A 20,427-nucleotide genomic window follows, 5' to 3' on the forward strand; every position below is an offset into this window, starting at 1 on the left:
AGGCCCTCACTGACTCTAGGCTTTTAATACAAGGAGCAGCACAGAGCAATGGGTACTCAATGTGTAGGAAGGTGTTAGACTGAAGGGAGGCTGGGTGTACTGGGGAAAGGAGGGGGTTAATTACCATAATTGCTCAACAAACATTTCCTAATATTGTCACTTTTTACCCAGAAGTTACAATTTCTGTTACTATAGAAGCAAGATGTTGATACTGGATTCATTTTCTGGGTTTTATTCCTTTTTGTCATTTTTCCCATGAACTAATAAGCCACAGTGGATTTGAAAGTATGAGCAAATGTGAACACTATACAAAGCACTTTTATGTTCTATTGACATTTTCTTCCCACCCTAATAATTTAGAGCTGTTAACATAAAAAAAATTAAGATGATCATACTTCCCATCACTTTCATTTCCCATGTTTATGAAGGAAGAATTGTGAGTAATTTCCCATAGTTATTGTTTGCAGCACAACACATGGTCTCAATTACTGGGATAAGAAACATAGAGAGGGTATTGGTGAGGATAAATGATTTATCTGTGCATTTCATTCAAAATTCATTTTCCATGCCATAGTTTATATTACTTTGATCAACATCATCTTTCTTGTTTGACTTTCTAAACATAATTCAACTATTCTGAGCAGGACCCTGGGTCACAAGAGATCAGTTTGCTGACATATTTCTGAAGCAGTGAAGCATAAGCAGAGTGATCCTCCACCAAACCTACTTTCTGATAAAGGTATCTACCCAAGAAGGGCAGATCTGGACAAATCTAGGGTAATGGAACACAAAATAACCCCTAGATTTGACTTTTGTTCTCATTTCCAAGTAAATAAAAAGGGACAAGAGCTAGTGTCAGGATCCATCCTCACATAGAACATAATTCCATGCATTAATATGTATTTTCTTTCTGGCACCTGGAGGTCCTTCAGTCACCTTTGCACTGCCTTGAAAATGCCTTTTCTGCATTAATGACCTGAGGGGTTGCAGGCCCATGGCTGAGGTCTCTGCATGGGAGCTGTCTCCAGGCAGCTCTGTGACAGCCTGGGGGCACTTGGCTCCTGCTCTCAAGGAGAGACAGGTACCGTGGGCATGTGGCTGTGCTGACCCAGCACGTCCTATAAAGAGGCAGCTTTAGCACAGATCACAGCAGCTCAGATGTGGCACAATAAGTGGATTTATCATTCAGGGCTTGATTGATGCAGTAGATTTGAAGAGTGTGTCTGGTGGCAATGGGCTGGTGGCACTGCGGAGACTGGCAGCAAATGAAGTTTGGTTAATTGCAGATTTTGCAGGGTGGGGGTTCAGCTGACACCAAAGACAGCATTATTTTCTTATTTTTTTACCCCGTCTTCCCAGCTGGTGCTCAAAGACAACATTCAGCTCCTTCTCTTGTAGGACTGCTCTTTGTTAGACATCATGAAGGACGTGAGATATTTAATGCTTAGGGGGGTCGATGGGAAGGTGCCCCTGCATAAATCCTTTACCAATTCTTTATTTTTTAAATAAATTCCAGGCTGGTCTGTGGGTAACTCAAGATTGTGCTGTTTGTTAGCACAAATGAGCCCAACACAAATAGTTGGTCTTTTTGACCAGAGGGTTGTGCAACTCCACTGGACTTGGCCTTCAACCCAGGCCTGGCAGCCACATTGGGATCCACAATTTCCTCCCATGGTTTTATCTGTGCTGCAGAAAACACTTTTGTTCCCAGGATATTTTGGGATATAGGAGTGTGGAGTTTGCCTGTGTGTGGGTCACAACACGATCTGTAGTAGATTCAGTCTCCTAAATGACATAATCATATTATAGGGCAAATGTATAACAGACAAATTCACACAGAGCTCGCTTTGTTGAAGAGTGAACTTTCAAATTACAGTTCTGCTTCTTGGTTCCTTACACTGTTGCTCTGAGCACATGTGTAGTGGATTTTCTCAGCCTTTTTTTCCTCCCTTCAATTTCTGGGTGCTGGTTTCAGTCTTAAACCATGAAACACACAGATGATACATGATTTAAGGACCAGGTCTCTTCAGGACCTCCAGCCATCATTCACTGAAATGTTTCCATGCCATATAGCAGCTCTCATGGCCTGAGATTCCACCTGGCATTCTCCAGAACTGGCCTCAGTTGTATCATGCCAGAGTTGTACCCCAACAGTAGAAACTGCTGCTGGTTTCACAGCAGCATCTCACTTCCATGAGCTTTGATGTAGGAGTTGTACTAACTAAAGCTAGAGAATCTCTGAGCTCTCCATCCTTTGTTGTGGCTGCTTCTCCCCAGTGCTGTGAGGACACTGAGATCCTGAAAAGGTACTGGGACATCTTTCTAGAAGCATATTTGACAAATGGAGGCAAAAACATTACAGAAAAAAGCTCTCTGTGAAGGGGGTTAATGCCTTTGGCAAATACTATTTAAACGTATGGAGTGGGGTATCTGTTAAATTCTGTCTTGATCACTTACCTTTTTGTTTTCAATTCAGTAAATAAGGAATTATCTTTAAGGGCTTATTAATCTGCACACAATACCTGCTAAAGTCTCATTATAATCTGAACCTGATGGGTGTTGTGGGGTTTTTGTCTTTGGTTCATTTGGTAACTTCTTACTAGCCAAAGACCTGTGTGCTGCTTTGCAGTCATTCCTAAAGAGCTGCCTGGCTCAGGAGCATCAGCCCCAGGGAAGGCTTTGCATTAAAGCTGGGCAGCCTTGTGCAGCTGAATAGCACAAAGGCAGAAGGCTGGTGATGCACATCAGAAAGTTCTGAGCAGCTGCCCTGCAGAGCCAGTGCTGCTGTGTTGTTCATTCCCCTCCTCCTCTCTTCCAGTTTCCTGTCCTTTCAGCTTTGCACTGATGTGAACACAGACTGGTCCCTTCATATTCCTTGCCTGCTCTGCACTGACACCTTCCTCCTCTCTTCTATCACAGGTTTCTCAAAGCAGCAGCAACTTCTGCTATCACCTTCTTCTCTGGACCCACCTCTTACATTCCCATTTCATATTCTGACTGATTGTTGACTCCAGATCCTGCTCAAATATTTTCCATCTACAGTTTATGTTTGATGCAAAACGAATCTTGTGATAAAGGGGTTTAATGATGATTTTTTTTTAAAAAAGGCAACCTTGTATCAGAAGAATCCTTTAAAATTACTGAATGAATCTAAAGAAATCTGCATTGACAAGTGATTTTAGCTCTTTTCCATCTTTAAGGTAACTGTGCTATGGCAGAACTGGCAGCACTGAGAAGCTGAGACCCACAATCATGTTGGGTACCCCTCTACTGAGAGAACTGGCACCTCATTACTGTGAATCTCAGCATTTCAGGTAGGAGTCCATTTTCCCACTATATATATGCCTATATGCCTGGATGAGAACCATGTTTAAATGCAATATGAGGATAAGGACCACTGGCCTCACCTCCTGAACTTACTTGTTAATTCCCTTGTTAGCTGAATTTACTCCTCAAAATGCAAACATAGATTATGGACTGGATCTTTGTTGCATAAACCAAACTCAAAATCAGCACATTGCAGGCTTGGAAATTGCACATGCAACTTCAAATTAAGAATCTGGGGAAGGCTTAATTATTTGGATGGTTTAGTGGAGCAGCACAACCCAAACCAGACGATACACAGCATCACTTTCAGTGGGGGAACAGATCTCAGTGCTGGTGCTCAGTGCAGTGCAGGGCTTTGGGCTCCTACACTACAAACCAGTTTCTGCATGATTTGGCTTGAGATTCACCTCTTTGCTCTGGTTGTTTTGTTTTTACGGTCTAAAGTCAAAACCAAAATGAAACTCAGCCAAAGTGCCAAGATCTCCTGGTTACAGGTTGAAACCAAGCAAAAAGTCCATAGCTGATATGGTTTCAACCTAAAACCATAAATCAATTTTTATTCAACTAAAGTTCATTCCAAATTTACTCAAAACTTGGCCTAGATTTGCCTGAAACTTGGCCTGTTATTGCTTGAAACTGAGCCCAGCTTCAGAGAGGTTCATGAACCTCCACAAACCTGGCCCAAGCCTAGAGCTTGTAATGAAACAAAAAACCAGGGGAGTTTCACCTGATTTGGGTTGGGTTATAGACATTTCTCACGGCTCTAGTATTTATTATGATTATAATAACAACACATTTATACAGAGCTGCAAGAACACACAGAGAAGTCCAGACAGTTTTCCTACCCTACCTGTCCAAGCTCACCAGCTCAATCATATGCTGGACTGGAGCTACAAACTCAGCCCCAGATGAGCTGATTAAAAAAATTATTTCTCCTTGGTTGTCAAAGACCAAAAAAAAAAAATCACCATGAAGCACTACACACAGAAATTACAGGGATAAAGAATCAACCTCCAAAGAAAACTAAGCAGTAGCCCTGTTTTCTGCGCTGGTTCATCCAGCAGCCTGAGAGTTATGCCAGGCAGGCTGGCAGAGCCCAGGTCCTGCTCACTAGCAGTGCCACTTTTGGTTATGCCCATGCAATCTGCTGGCCTTACCCAAAATATTTTCTTGCAGTAAATTATCAAGAACTGACACTGGTTTTTTGTGGGTTTTTTTTTTTTTTTTTTTTTTCTTGCAGTAAATTATGAAGAACTGACACTGGTTTTCCTTTTTTTTTTTTTTTTTTTTTTTTTTTTAACTGGTGCAGCTGCACCTGCAGTGGCAGCATCCTGGGTGGGGTACCTATGGGAAAGAGACTTTCCAGGGTCTGGGGAGTGGCCAGGGCTCCAGCAGCTCCATCTGAGATGCATTTTAGTGAAGTTACCATGGCTTTATGCCAGCTGGGGCTGTCATGCTGTCATGGCTGATGAGCCCCTGTGGCTCTTGTCCTCCTCTCCAGGGACACCTCAGTACTTTGGAGTTACTCCTGGCAGAATGGCCATTGCCTGTGAGCTCTCCCAAACCAAAACATCTGGTTTTCAGTTCCTATCCTGTAAAACAAGGATGACAAACACATCCCAACCTCACAAGGGTGTAGCAAGGAACATCCTACAGCCCTGGGAGCCATAGAGAAGCTCATAAACAAACAAACCTGCAGATGTGAGAGCCAAGGCAGGGAGAGGCTGGGCCTGCTCTGCTGCCACATACAAGGGAAAGGTCCAGCCCAAGAAAGGGGAAAAGCCCTTCCTCATACTTAACAGACTTATCACAGCCTTGCTTTGGCCTGGAAGCACCAAGATACAGCATCTGAGTATTCAGACAAAACCACCTACACGTCTGTGTGCACATAGGGGCACATGGCTAAGCAGGCTGAGGGCTGGGCTGTTCACCAACAGGCAGCAATGGCACACGCTGGGCTGGCTGGCACCAGCACAGGGCTGCAGCCCAGCTTTGCCAGCATACTCCCACTGGTCAGGCAGCCTGGGCCTCCACAGATGCTTCCTGTCACATGGCACAGTAGAAATAGTAAGGAGAGCCCAAAATACAAAAATAAACACTTGTTGACCTCTCTGACCCCAAGGTTCCTCTCCTGAACTCAATGGGAAGCTCATAACTGAGAAATTGGCTTGGGTGTGATATTCCTCAAAAGCATTTGTTATAAGGGTGTGAAATATTTGGCAGGTTTTAAGGAGAACAGAAGCAGATCGTTGGAATTTGTCAGAGCTTAAGTCATTGACATCTTCAACATTTTTGCTGCCTGGAAAGAGGGTCTCATCTTCAGGCAAACCAGAGCACACAGCCCACTCCACAGGGATCAGATTTCAAAGTCTCAAGAGCAGCACCAGCCTTGGTGGATGGGGCTGCAAACAGAACCCTGCTGCTGACCACCTCCACCAGCCTGGCACCAGCAGTGCCTCTGCCTGCTCTGAGAGCAGCCTGGGCATGTCCTGCTCTGTGGGGACAGCTGCTGGTCCCTGCAGCACCTACCTGGGGACCTGCAAGGGACAACTCAGAAGCACAAAGCACCAGGGCTTGTGCAGGACCAGCACATGTGAGTGAAGCAGAACATGCATTGGAGCACTTTGGGCCACTGAATTACTGCAGCATTCTACCTTCTCCCTATTTCTTTCCCTCTTTTTTCCTACTGCAACCTCTACAATCATTCATATTTTCACTGGAGAAAATGATGGCATATTTTGCCCCAAATCACACCTGTCTGCTTGCCCTGTCTTCAGTTTTCACAGCATGCTGAACCAGCATGTTCCTGCAGGTTAATGTGACATCCCAGACCTGTGGTGCCAATGGGGTTTGCACACTGAGCACTCCAGGCAGCTCTGTGTAACCACAGGAGCTCACACAGGGGCTGCACAGGTCTCTGCAGGCATCCAACATGCTCAGGCCACAGGCAACAACTAGAAGCTCTGGGATTTTCTGAACACAAGGGTTTTAGCCAAGTGCTAGTCTGCCAAGATTGTGATAACATGAGGGCTTACTCTGGGCAACTACTCCGGTAGGATGCTGCCAACCTGGATTTACTGGATTAATCTGCTGTACATCATATCTTGGCCTTAGCTCCCGGCCACTCCTGCAAGCAGAAAAGCTGCAAGATTTGCTCTGGGGAGAGACTGAAGTAGACAAGATCCTGGGTTCAGATGTCCCAGTTTTTTGAAGCTAGTGTATCCCATTAGCTCCTGTCCTACCTGGCACAGGGCAGCTGGGGGGAAATGAGAGGGGTGCACAGCTCCTGCAGCTCCAGCCTCATCCAATGCTGAACTCTGGCTTCCCTTCTGCAACTGAAAAGACAAGATTTTCTCATCACAGTGAAGTAAGAGAAGCTCTCTCCTCTTCATCTGGTGCCTAGTCAGAAAGTAGCCGCACAATGTAAGCTGTTAACCTCGCTAATTTGGGCAGAGACCATCATGTCCACAAGAGGAAGGTGACACTTGGACACTGTGGCTGCATTGGAGATTAAGCTTAAAGATGAAGGATAAACTTCAGTTTGGGAATGCGAGGCTTTAATGTGAGGCTTTAATGGTTCAAGTGGCCATTCCTTCACAGCCAACATCAATTTTTAAAAGTAGTGAGAAAGCTTTTGCAATGCCAGCGCCACCACATCCAGCCTGGCCTGGAGCAGCAGGTTTGGTGCCCTGTGATGCACTTACCTGTTGTGGTGCTACTGCAGAGACTGCCAGTGCCCAATTCGGGCCCAGGAAGGCACAGGCAGCTGCGGGACATGAACTGTGGCATCTTGCTCTCCAAACAGCTCAGGCCTGTCTGTGCTGAGCAGTCTTGACCTGATTAGCTCTTCCAAAGCACAAAGCTGAACTTGAATCGCAGCACAGAATATTTATCTTAGAGAAAACCTGAGTATGCCCCTTCAAGACCTGCCATAAGAAAGCAAATACTTGGGGTTCTTTGAAAGTCAGCTTTAAAGAGAGATTGTGGAAACAGTGGTGTTCTGCCAAAATACACGTGGGCTGTCAAGTTTACAAGATACTGTTACAACACACAATAAGAGAATGATTTGCTGTGTACAGTAACAAGCCATCTTTGTTAAAATCTGTTAACCAAAAATCAGATTTATTATCCATGCAATCATCTATGCAGAGTCATAAGCACAATCGCAGTGGAGGGAAGGCACACTTATTTCAAGTAATTAAGCATTTTATTATTTCCTTGAATATGAAAAATATCCTTTAATTGCAAAAGGATACACATTTAGAAAGACCTCTACTTCAGTCTGTCTAGTGCTTAGAGTCATTCTGGGGTCCCACTCTCAAATGAAATACAGCAGATTATTTCAAAATCACACTGCAAGTTAGAAACCACTTTTTAATGGCAGGTTGCATGCAATGTTATTGTGCAACATTTGTGCTTCACCGAGATGCCAAGCAAGCTGCAAATATTCAAACTAATGGAAATGATCACACACATACAGCAACTAAAATCAAGCAACAAAAATTATGTATGAGTTAAAGGACATTGCTTTTTAATCTGTAAAGAGACAGATTAAAAATGTACCAAAAAAGTGGATTTTTATGTGCAGATTGTTACAGCACGTCTGGGTTATCCATTTTAAAATGACTAAAAGAGCAACTGTCAAGATTCCTTGTTTCTGAAGCACAGAAAAGGCAATTTGCAGAATGGCGTGGGCAACACTGGGGCTGCTGGAACACAGTCAAAGAACCTTTGGCATCATAAGGAGTTACACAGAGTTTAAATGTAAACCAACTCTACTGCACAGACTCCTGACAGGTCTTTCTGAAATCATCCTTCTCAGCTCCTCTCAGTGTTCAGAGGCTGAGAAAAAATACTTAAATGGTACACTTACCTATAAACTATACAATCACACACACTGGCATTAAAAATCATTCCCAACCTGCTGATATAGGAGTGCCATTTACAACTGTAAAGTTCTGATTGTGTCTCGCCATAGTTATGCAACATATGGAAAAAATACATTGTTCAACATTTTGGCACACTAATAAATAAAATCCAGACATGGTCTATTAAAAATATCAAAGTAATCCTGTGCACAAGCTTACTTTTTATATAGTTATATTTGTTATGCAGAAGAAATCACAGAGAGCAATAATACAATTTGGGGTGAATTACAGGAGTACCTTTCCCTTCCAAAGCTATTATAGCTCAATATTTGTTCCCTCTATCAGCTACAGTGCTGTCCCAGCAGCAGTTTCAGTGCTTCTTTCTTCCAGATTTTACAGCATCACACCTCAGTACAATGTTCTGCCACTGCTGCTAAAAGACACGCCATGGCATTTGCACATACAAGTACACCCACATCACTGAATAATTCACTTGATATTAAAACCCATCTAAAGCTTGTGATGGTTTCTGGCATTGGATTATTCCTCTCTTATCAATCTTGGGTTATATGACAGTAAGTGTTGAGGTGGGGGTAAAAGGAAGGAATATCTTAAGGCAGATTTAGCAAACAATAGTGTTTTTTTTCACACTTAACTGTGTTTTCTTTATAATGATTTAACATCCACTTCTGCATGCTTTGGCTATCAGATTACTTTTTGACCAGACTACTCAGGTCAAGTCATTGGAAATGTTCTCGCTTCCGTTCTGGAACCACACAGTAACTTGAGAGATGTCCACTGCTGTTTAGATTTGTGAAGGTTTCTGTACTTCTTCTGTTCTTTCTTTGCATGAAGAATGAACAGCAGCTCCCTCAAGGAGGAATCACTTGGACACACAGACAGATACAAAGACAACCCTACTGACAACGCCTGAAGTATAAGAATGCAGTTTATCACACTTTTAGCAAAAACACAAGGCCACAGAATAAACTAAAAAAAAAAACTGTTTTATTGTGACATTTATGACATTGAACCCTTGTTGATATGAATGACTATGGGTACTCTTGACATGTTACAATATGTCATGGTGTAGGATGGCACTGATTGTCATCTGACTTTTGAGAATGTTTAATGGTCCCTACTGACCTCAGTGCATTTTGGCAAGTCACAGAATCTTTATCATCAGGTTTGTGTATACAGTTAACAAGTAGTTGGTCTTATAAGCACCATTACAAACCCTCACATTAAGGGTATTATTAATCTAGTTTACAAATGCTTCATTGATAAAAATAGCATGATTACAGTATACACACACTTAATTTACATGTAATGTATTATAGGCATAACTGAGATAAACTACTGAGCTAACTTTGGTTGATTGAAGTATTTAGACTGAATAATGGCAATTTTGGCTTCTAAGTTGTGTAAATATTACAGTGCATTTATAAATCTAGGTTGAGAATTTACTAGCACCAAATGGATATCATAAATGGCTGACCTAGTAAGTTGTAGTTGGAGAAGCGAAGTTTAAGAATTACAAAAATAGAGCTGTCCATCAGTTGAAAGCACATTCTTGTACCTCTGCTGAAATGATGACGTGTCTCAGCATCAGTGGCCAACTTCCAATGATAAAAGTCCCAGTTTTCAAGATTCAACATATCAAGGTAGCTCAGCTACACATAAAAGCCTGAGAAAGTGGTAGTTTTGAGCTCATGTATTCATCCTGTACCTTGTTTATGCAATAATATGATAGTGCTTGTTCATACAAATGTACTCACGTAAGATTGTACCTATGATATGGAGAATCTGATTGGGAGGAATATTCAGTCCTACCTATCTATCTTTGGTTTAATTATTTGGTCTTTGGTTGATGAATTAATGAAGCAATATCTGAATTTTCATTTTCAGGTTATCTCCCAGCTCACCACTGAGGTAGTCTTTGTCATGTTTCGCTTCAAGCTGGTTAAGTTCCTTCTTTTTATAGAGTGGAATACTACTGATTTGTAATGAGTAATTTCCAGGCACTGGCTTCTTCTTTGTGAAATGAAGGTAACTTATCCCGTCCTTCTTATTGATTCTAAAGAAACCATCTTCATTTCCGGAGTCAATTAAATATCGGTTATGGTTTGTCAGTGTTGTGAGGGCAGGGAGCAGTTCCAGGATGCGATCTTTGTTACTGAGATCTGAGATGTTGATGGAGAACACCGCTGCTTTCTCAATATCCCAGCTGGCGAGACTGATTGGTGGCTCCTGCTCTTGCTGATCCTGCACAAGAACAAAGGATGTCAGTTGCCTTTGTCAGAGAGCATTTCACACGTGCCTGTGTGTATTTCTTGCCCAGGTCATTCATTACTAACTAGACAATTTTTAAAAGGAGGTTCTGTAACATCCTCTGTGAAATCCACTCTTATGTGCCTAGGACCCCTCAGGATGAAGTACAGAGCTCGTCACCACTGCTGTGTGGGTTAGAGGAGCCCGAGACACACTGGAAGTTTCTGTGCACACGCCTTGCTGCCTGACAGGTGAGGCCCCTGCATGCTGGGAGCCTGTGACCAGCCTCCTGCAAAGACAGCAAACAAGGCACTCTCCTCCTCTCTGCCAGGGGAGCCACAGGCTGAGAGAACAGCTGTGAGGGAGAGCAGGGTCTGTGAGGGAGCCACAGCATTTCAATGGGGATTTTCTGCTTTGCAAAAATCATTTAGGTTAAGCGTGGAGCCAGGGCAGCCTGCAGGTGCAGCAGAGTGCTGGAAAAGCAGCCTCACCCTTCACCTCTGACTGGGTGGTAACATTTCAGACAGCAGCACAAGCTGTAAGATTTTCATTTGGAAAGCAAGGGAAGCTCTACATCACTTCTGAGAAAAAAAACCCACTACCTGACATCCAAAACCAGCTTTAGTCTACTTTAGGGTGTAGATTTTTCCTGAGGGATTCTCTCTTGGCACACATCCTTCTGAGTCCAGCTTTCACAAGACAGCCACAAACTCCTTCCCCCCAGAAAAGGTCAATTACCTCTGCTTCACTTGCAGTTTCATTAGTGCTCCTGCGCTTCCTTCCTCTCTTGGGATAGCCATTGATTTTACATTCATAACAAGCTTCTGGAGAGAGGGAGTTGTCATCTACTTCTCCACTGAGTGAAAGCTCTTGTCCTTGACCTCTGCCTAGCCCCACTCCAGAAACACAGTGTCTGAGGAAGGAAGAAATTCAAAATTAACTCCAGCGAGACATATCTTATCAAAAGCTGCATTTGGGGGACTGTAAGTACAAATAATTAAGCAATCATGTTGCATTCATTTCCTAGGAAAAATGTCTGCTAAAGTCAACAGACAAAATTCTCACTGAATCACAATGAGGCTACTCTTTATTTCAAGAATCTGCCTTCATGGGTTTTTGCCCAAGAGAGACCTGCCAGTATTTAACAGTCTTAAAAACACAGGCTTAAGCTCTGAGTTGTTGTTAGCAATTTCTGTTATCCAGCCTGGAACACATTTAAAGAGACCAATTTTCAACAAATGAAAAGTCTGGAGAGTGAGGTCTTTCATAATGCATCCCAAAGCTTTTAGTCACTTACAAACTTTAAACCACAATCTTTCTGCTTTCCATTTGGGTTGCTTGGTCCTATATGATGTACAGCCCTAACACGCCCACTGGGGCAAGGGAAAATTTGTTTTATTGATAAAGCAGACATTTATTAAAAAAATTAATTTGAAATACAGAAGAATATGGAACGTACAAGAACCTAAGAGCATGCCGAGCTGTTATTCCAACCAGTAGGTGAAACCTCTTGTATAATGTAATTTCTTTTTGCAGCTGGTAGGGGGTGTTATTATTAATGTTTGTTTTGTTCTTCTTTAAGGAGACAAATGAATCACAACAAGGAGTACAAGCTCCCAAGTGCCAAGCTCAGAGGACTTGGCAGACTGCTGAGGTGTGCAGGAGAGGTGAAAGCAGTAGCTTAAAATAGAGGATTCAACCTGGTAGCCCAGACCAAATTTCAGTTTCAAGCATTAAACCCCTCCCTTTCCATTGTTATCCTTCCCCACCCTCCCCTGCCCGCTCCAATCTCCAAAATCAGTAGGTGCATCTAGCTCTTGAGCACCTTCCCAATCCTATCCCTCATTAATTGCTGACAATCCCCCTTGTTCTGCTGCTCCACCTTGCTAAGAAAGGAGTGGACTATGTCCCCTTGGTATCTGTTAGTTTAAAATGAGAGTCCCTTACCCTTGTCCTATTCTGAAGTAACCAGGTGGGCATCCACAGACGTAGCCACCTTCAGTGTTTGAACAACCATAACTGCATGGGGCTTGTGCAGAACCGCATTCATTGATATCTTGGCAACCTCCACTAAACTGCTCATACTGAAATCCAGTAGGGCACATACATTTATAGCTTCCCAAAGTATTGTGGCAGGATGCTCCTCCACAAATGTGTGCACTGAGACATTCGTTTTCATCTGGAAAAGAAGCAGAATATACCACGTTAACTTTTACCCAGGAACTGTCCAGCCTACCCCTTGTACAGGTTGTGCTCGGCTGAATGTGCTGCCACCTCAGATGGACACAGACAGCTGGGCTTGTCCTTCCTCTTGGCTGGGGCAGTGCTCCCTGGGAGATGACTACAACCCCACAACAGCAACACTGGGGCTGCTCTACAGAAGATATTTCATGCCATGTCAGGTCATGCTCTGGAGAGCAGCGAAACACAGAAGATAGGGGTTTTTTTTCCAGAAATAACTGAGAAGAATAAAACATTGTACAGCTTGGTCAAGTAATCCCTTGTTCATAGTGCTATTCAACATTAAAGGAAAAGAGTAAGGAATCAAGCTCTGACACTTTTTCCAGGCATTGAAAATACCTCCCTAAACACTTACATTTAAATATTAGACATAGGTAAAATATGGGAAGTGGTAAAGTAAAAATAAAAGCAGCTATAGATACAAAAGACTGCTATATTCTGAACCAGTTCTTTCCCAAACTTCCTAAGGGTGGCACTGTAGGAGTTTCAGGTCAGTTCAGGCTTATTTACTGAAAATGGCTATTTTCTGAAATGAAGCTGGTCTGATTTTTGATGTCTGATGTGGCAAATTGCTTCAAAAAGTTCTGAACATTATTGTTCCCCATTTTCTGTGATAAATGTAAGTTTGTATGTGTGTGCACACATAAGAAACTCCTTTTGGGAAGTACAGAGCAGTATCTCTGACCTCAACTTCCAGGTTACAGGAGAATAAGTAGTAAGTCAGAGCATTATTGTCTTTTTCCAAACAATGTGGCTCTTTGTTCTTTGTTTAAAAGCAATGTCTTTGCTTCTTGCAGCCTGATTCACGATGTGGTGTACTGTGGAAGTGCCTGGGCAGGAGATGCAGTCACAGACAGCACAAGACATGGGAGGAACCAAAGCATTCTTCAGTGATTATCTAAATGTGTTGCAGCAACATAAAAAAATCCCTGAACGATTCATTAAATAGGCTAAAAAAGACACAAACTGTTTGCAGAGTTGGGATTGCCAAGGAATATGAAGGAATTGTCACGGAAAAACCTAGTACATGGATTCTTCCCCTGTGGCACACCCAGGAGATCCAGATAAGTATCTTAGGAATATACAGCTATAGACAGTACAACGTGGAGACCACAAGGTACTAAAACCTGGGGCTGAATCCTGTGTTCCTAAAACCTGTAAGGTTTGTCATTAACTCAGAGAGATGTTTCAGTGTTTCTCACACCTCAGAGGAACCATACCAACATCGTAAATGCTTGTTTGGGCCACAGAAGTTACTGCACCAAGAGCAGATACGCTCACTTCACCATGCTCCACAGTGGCAATAAAGGGGACACTATGAGATTAATTCTCATGTTTTGGTTGAGTGTCAAAAAAAAAAAATTGAAGAAAAAGAAAAGAAAGTTTTGGGACCCATGGACTGCACAAGCTGTGCTGTCAGGCACCAGCCTTGCTCTCCTGTGCTCTGTAACACACAGCTCTGTCATGCTCAGCTTCAGCAGGAAGGAGAAATGCCACGAGGACACAGGGACCCAAACCTCCTTTCCTGCAGCTTTGAATTTCTGCCTGGACTGCCCCATGTCAAAGAAGGTGGAAGTACTGGCTAAGTCTTGCCCCAGGTGTGGCCCTCAAGAATTTTCCCTGTTGAATTTTCTGGTGGACCACTATTTTTGGTGCCAAGGCTGGCACCTTCCTTTCAGAGAGGCAAATACTCACTGCTTGTGCATTTTGAAACTGGTATTCCCTGTATAAATCTAAACAGTAGTCAATGGCCTCAAAAGCTGGAATATCAGTGTACACCTGGTTTGGAAATACACTTAGTTAAATGTTTTCACCCAGAAAGACCTGGAAACAGCCAAGATGTTTCACAAAACTCAGCACTGCACTTTTTCAGATTCCGCAGTGTCCTCCAGCAGCCAGACATGACAGTGCTGGTTTCTTGGGGCATTTTTATCCTCCTGCAGATTAAATTCTAATTTAACCCTAAACTCTGCTAATTGAATTAATGTTCAAAACCCCCATATGTTTGTGTTCCCTCCTTGTTCCTTGTATGTTACAGGCATAGAGTGCTAGGGCAAAGCAAATGTCACAGCAAGGCCTGCATATAATGTCAGGAGGTTTGGTAAGCACAATTAAAAGCAGAAACTTCCCTGGAGCAGCACAGTGATAACAAGGCAAGGCATTTCTACCTTTTTGAGAGCAAAGAAAGCCAAACAAAAAGTTATAAAGCTCTTTGTTCTCAAAGAGGTCATCAAACACAACTCTGGGCATCCACACAAGGCTAGCTTGCATGCAGCCTATTAAATGTGATGGAAACTGCACATAACTGTCACTGGAGGAAAAATGATTCCTGTTTCTCTTGTTTGAATATGCTGCATGCTACACTGCTGAAACAGAGGCTTTTCCCATGATTGCTGCACAGGCAGCCCCATCTATGAGGGCTCAGATATTTGGTACAGCTACAAAGTTTAGATAGGGAAGAAAGAGACATTTAATTTACCAGTGTATTTACTTATGAACATAAACTTACAAGCACTAGCATTTGTTAATTATATCCAGAATTGTCCTGTAAGCACTCACTCTAAACTGTATCCCAAAGCTTCAAGGAAACACCTTTAGACAGACAGCTGCAGGTTTGCTCAAATATAACAAATAGTTAATTCTGTACAGAGGAGGGACTTAAACACAGCAGCCTTCCTGTAGTTGTTGTAAGAATGACAAAAGCACAGATCAAGTAGGATTTTAATGGAATTTGAAATTCTTGGAGCCAGAAGTTGAATTTTACGATTTAACAATCCAAAGTTGTAGTTCTGAGAGTGCCAGGCTCAATCCACCATCCACTCTTGGACAGGACCTTTGCCCAAGCAGAGACCATTGCAGAGCTGAGAAAGATTTCCTTTGTTCAGACCACAAAATACATGAGCAACACAAGTTTCCTCAAAGTCAATACAACCTCTAGCACTCTCAAGGAGAGCTTTGTGCTTAAGCACTTCTTGAACCAGGACATGGGTTACTGTGTCCTTCATATCCACTCTGCCTTCACAGGAGACCACACTTGAAATGAACCTCTGCTGAGCTTAGCAAATTATAATCAGAAAAGAAAGTATGGCAAACTGCACCATTGCCCTTCACTTCCTGCTGCTAACTAAAGTAACATGCATTTTAATGTATGAATTGACAAAAGTGACTTGCCAACACATTGGTTCCACTGGTAATGCTGGAGATATCCTTGTGGGCAGCTGCACCTGTATCCTCCAATTATATTTTGGCAGCCATGCTGACACCGGTGGTTACCATCACATTCATCGACATCTGAAAGGGTGAAACGCACTCTGAGTTTTGGGAGAGAAGCTCAAATTATGCTGTATTTGGAAAACATGTTACAAATAATCATATATATTCCTTTATCATATCTATATGTGTGTGTATATATATATATATATATATATATATAATATATTTCATGATCTTCCAAAAAACTGGCCACTATGGGCCCCTTTGGGCTGGGATTTGTGGCTCCACAGCAAGTAATGTAGGGCTGAAAACCATGGAAATCTCTCACATTCAGCAAAAATGCTCAGTTTTTGCATTCTGCTGTGAAGGAGACAGGAGAAAGCCATTTGTATAGGGGATCCCTAATGCCTTCCCAAGGGTCCCAGCTCCACAGCAGACAGACCCTTGCTTTTACCCAGGTATCCAACCCAAAATTCCCAGGATACTTCTTTTCAAAACAATCCAAGCTCTGTCCCAGGAGAAGACTCTAAGGACCCAGAGGAATAAGTCTGCAGCCCTTGAACTCTCTCTTTAGCAGGTCACCTTGGAGATGCAAGATTTCAAGTCCTTGAATCCCTCAGAAATCCATGCAGGATTCAAAAGAGGTTCACTGAACTTACAACACTTAAACTAAAACATTCCAGGCTACATCTCCTCAGAAAATATCTGTCCAGCTCTTTAGAATCCCACAATATATCAATTTTTTCTGGCCCATGAAGAGAAATACTGTCTTGTTGCTGAATTTCTGTACTCCCCCCTCACTTCAACCTACACATGCTTGCTTTTGCAGATTTTGGTGCTTACTCCTTTGGGTGACAGTATGGCTGAAAGATTATTAAGGAAGCAAGAGAAGGCCAAGTCAAATGCACTGTGTTGTACCCACCTTCACAGCTCTGCCCAGTTTGATCAAGTGAGAAGCCACGTTGACACTCACAAACAAAACTTCCTGGTGTGTTTTGGCAAATGCCCTTTGCCCCACAAAGATTGATCTCAGTAGCACACTCGTTGTTGTCTGAGGGAAAGCAAAGCTCGGTGTTAGTTTGTAGTTGTCATTTCAAAGCTGATATTTTGCTATTATGCTAATGATGAAGGGGTTGTGGCAGGAGGTAAAGGCACATCAGTAACACAGGTGTCCCACTGCCCTCCCAGGTTCTCACTTTGCATTACAGGAAAGTTTACACTGCCTTCTTTTGAATTTGGAAACACAAAAGTAATTGGAAGGGAAACTTCATTTTCTTCACCAAAATATGAACTTTGATGTTTTGGTCTCCAAACACCTGCAAATTCACACCAATACCACAGGATCATCAAACTGGCACAGAGACAGGATCCTGCTTGCAGAGCAGAAAGTGTGTTTTGCAGGAGGAACCAGTTTAGTTTAACATTTCCATGACCCGATGGGTATGTGATCAGAGGACAAGTGCAGAAATGTATATTTCATAGCTATCAAGAAGCCTTGACATGATCTCAATGAGGTACAAAAGGAAAAACAGAACTAATTTTGCTCAATGCCTAAGAAAGAGTAAGGCAAGAATTAAAAAGTGGTGTTTGTACTGGCTGGTTCTTGCAAGTGCAAAATTCAAAGACATTATGAAAGCAAAGAAAGGTAGGAGGAAGAGGCCTCTTTGCATCTCTGGCGTGATTAGGATCAGAATCTGGCTTATGTTTCCATTTGATTCCTCAGGAAGATGATTTTACCTCCTTGCTACTTTGCTTCTGGAGTAAGGGTCAATAATAAATCCCAAATCTATCTACTTTCCCATGTCACCTACCAATGCAGGCTGTATGGTGCTGAGTGAATCCAGGAGGACATTTGCAAGTGAATCCTCCAATAGTGTTGACACAAAGGAACTGGCAGTTGTGCTGCTTTGTTGCACATTCATCAAGATCTAAAAAAACCAAGAAAATATCTTTCAATTATATTCCCTGGACTCAGAAATAAGTGATTACAAATAAATAACAGCAAATAAAGCCTTTTGAATTTACATCTCACTTTACACACTAGTTCCCATTTCCTCTTACATGAAGCCCCACATTTAATGGATGGGACTGTGGAGCTACACAGTGTCCATGCTAACAGTGAATTACAGACACCACTCTCATTTGTCTGAAAGCTCCTGTGATGTAATAACTGTCTGCTCAGCCAATAAATGGGAAGTCACCATCTTCATGAGATCTGCAGACTGGAAAATGGCCTTGCACTGAAGCACATTACTCCAAAAGAAATATTGAAATGCTAACAACAAAGTACACCGTCGTTTTCCATGCCAAACTTGGAATTGCTGCTCTAAGTTGTGTGGTTTTAATCAAATCTTAGTTACCAAGACACATAAATGTATGGAATTCTAAAGAATTCCAAAATCTCTCCTGCACTGCTGTGCCTTATCCAGCATGCTGCAAAAGCAGTAGGTAAAAATTCTGTTGATGCTGAGGAATGCACTGCAAACCACGGTCACCTTTGCATCCAATAAAATTAATTTATCATTGAATGATATAGCTTAAACCATTATATGGCTTAAACAAGCTTACCAAAATAAGAACAATCATATATATTATTAATTACAAAATATTTTAAGATCAGCTGCCATCAACCTGCAAAAATTCCTGTCGATCTGTTGTTCAACCAAATTAACAAGGAATTAACTGAAATACCAGCTCCATCCTGTGCAGGCCACTTCCACTGTCTGTAGTGGAAATACTCACATGAATCAAGGAGAGAGATTCGCATCATTTAAATGTCCTTGCAATTATTTTTGTCTGCGAAACACAGTTTCTGCAGTAAATTTTTTTCTTGATTTTTACCTTTGCAGCTTCTCCCATCTTCTTGCAGGATGTATCCTTTTGGACATGAACACTGGTAGCTCCCCTCTGTGTTTTTGCAGATGAAATTGCAAGGTTTTGGAGACTCATTGCATTCATTCAAATCTACAAGAAGCAAAAACAGATACCTCAGTGCTGGTAATCAAGATTTGTGATGTTTTACAAAATGTTCAGGATAGATCAGAAGGAAAACCAAATTCCCAAAGCATATAACAAGTGACTTTTTACTTTCTCATTTTTAAAACCTATTTCCTTGTTCAAGCCCTCTCTTAATAATGAACTTTATATAGAAACACCACAACGTAAAACCTACCAACGCAAAGAGTGCCAGTGACATCTGTAGTATAGCCCAGATTGCAAAGACAATGGTAAGTTCCCCTCTCATTGATGCACTCCCCATTGCGGCAGACATCATGAATAACCTTGCACTCATCAATATCTGCAATTAAACAAGGGTTAGTTATCAATGGAACAAAACTGATTTTGTACAGCTTCAAGAGATTCTTGTGACTTGACACAGAGAAACCTACACCACACATAAATAACTACAAAAAATAGTGAAATATTGCACAGATTTAAGGAGAAATAGTAAGTGGAAAGATAAGGAATCAAGCATTAATGTTTCTTATGCAGTGAACAAGCTGTAAGTGGGAGGGAACAACTGAAGCTGATCATGTATCAGCCTTCCCAAATCAAACATCCCTTTGCCTCTCAACGTGTGCCTGCAACACACCCAAATGTGAGATGCAAATTCCCATATGAGTGCAGGTCAGTCAACCAGGACATAAAGCAAGTATCTGTCAAGGTGGGATGATGCCTCATCATCCAGGGCCTTTGGCTGTGCACCCTCCTCCCAAAGGACTATACTCTGTCAACACGAAACATCTCAGAAAATTTCAGCTGATATCCAAAACATTTACGACATTACAGTGTTCAAATATGCAAAAAGAGAGTTTGCAATTTATCACTTAATTTGGCATTGTCTAAAAGATCATTTAATGAAAAGTACCTGCTCCACTGGATGTGTATCCTCGGCCATGAGGGCAAAGCTTCTTGAAGGCCACGGTGCCTGGGAAGGGACAGACCTCACAGTTCTGCCCCCAGCCTCGGCCACCGTCACAGCAGCATTCAGACTTGGTGACAGCGTTCCTGTTGCTCGATCCGATTTGGCACATACTTTGTAAGACTTCAGTGAAGCAGTAACCTTCCCTGTTGTCTGGAAGACAAATTGTGCATCACAGAGAATCCTACTGGTGAATTCCAGAGGGTCATGAGATATTGGGAATTTAGTCAGAAATATAACAGAAAGGGCATACTTCACCCTGAGACTGTAGAACTGAGAGTGAAAGACTACCAGCAGTAAGAACAAGAGAATGACATCTAAGGGAAACAAAGACAAGGCATTCAGCAAAAGATGGAAGACAAGAAAATACAATATGCTTATAAAAATATATGTTTCTGTTTGAACCTAGAGAAAAAGGACTGGCTGAAAATCAGGATCAAAGAAATGTCAGAGCAGTTCCTGGCTGACTGAAACCATGGAACAGTCAGCTTTCATAGCACATCACCCCAGCTGGACTGACTCAGGCAGGGATATGGTGAGCATAGGAAGAAGGAACTTGCAGGAGGACACCTACATAGAGGGCCC

At 42.3% G+C, this 20,427-nt stretch overlaps 1 protein-coding gene across 2 annotated transcripts in view; it reads right to left on the bottom strand.

Moving 5' to 3' along the window:
• Positions 1 to 7,585: 7,585 nt before the first annotated feature.
• FBN1 (fibrillin 1) overlaps positions 7,586 to 20,427 on the bottom strand; it is a 145,772-nt gene continuing 132,930 nt past the window's right edge. For both annotated transcript variants that reach the window (XM_041418594.1, XM_041418593.1), the window contains 9 exons: positions 19,789 to 19,995; positions 19,093 to 19,218; positions 18,762 to 18,884; positions 17,732 to 17,848; positions 16,843 to 16,971; positions 15,879 to 15,998; positions 12,414 to 12,645; positions 11,205 to 11,379; positions 7,586 to 10,460 (listed from right to left, as the gene is read on the bottom strand). In XM_041418594.1, the coding sequence (XP_041274528.1) occupies positions 10,071 to 10,460; positions 11,205 to 11,379; positions 12,414 to 12,645; positions 15,879 to 15,998; positions 16,843 to 16,971; positions 17,732 to 17,848; positions 18,762 to 18,884; positions 19,093 to 19,218; positions 19,789 to 19,995 (1,619 nt within the window). In that variant the 3' untranslated portion in view covers positions 7,586 to 10,070. The remainder of the gene's footprint in view (positions 10,461 to 11,204; positions 11,380 to 12,413; positions 12,646 to 15,878; positions 15,999 to 16,842; positions 16,972 to 17,731; positions 17,849 to 18,761; positions 18,885 to 19,092; positions 19,219 to 19,788; positions 19,996 to 20,427) is intronic.

The sequence above is a fragment of the Onychostruthus taczanowskii genome, unplaced genomic scaffold (assembly GCF_017590055.1).
Source record: "Onychostruthus taczanowskii isolate IOZ18803 unplaced genomic scaffold, ASM1759005v1 scaffold6, whole genome shotgun sequence".
NCBI lineage: Eukaryota > Metazoa > Chordata > Aves > Passeriformes > Passeridae > Onychostruthus > Onychostruthus taczanowskii.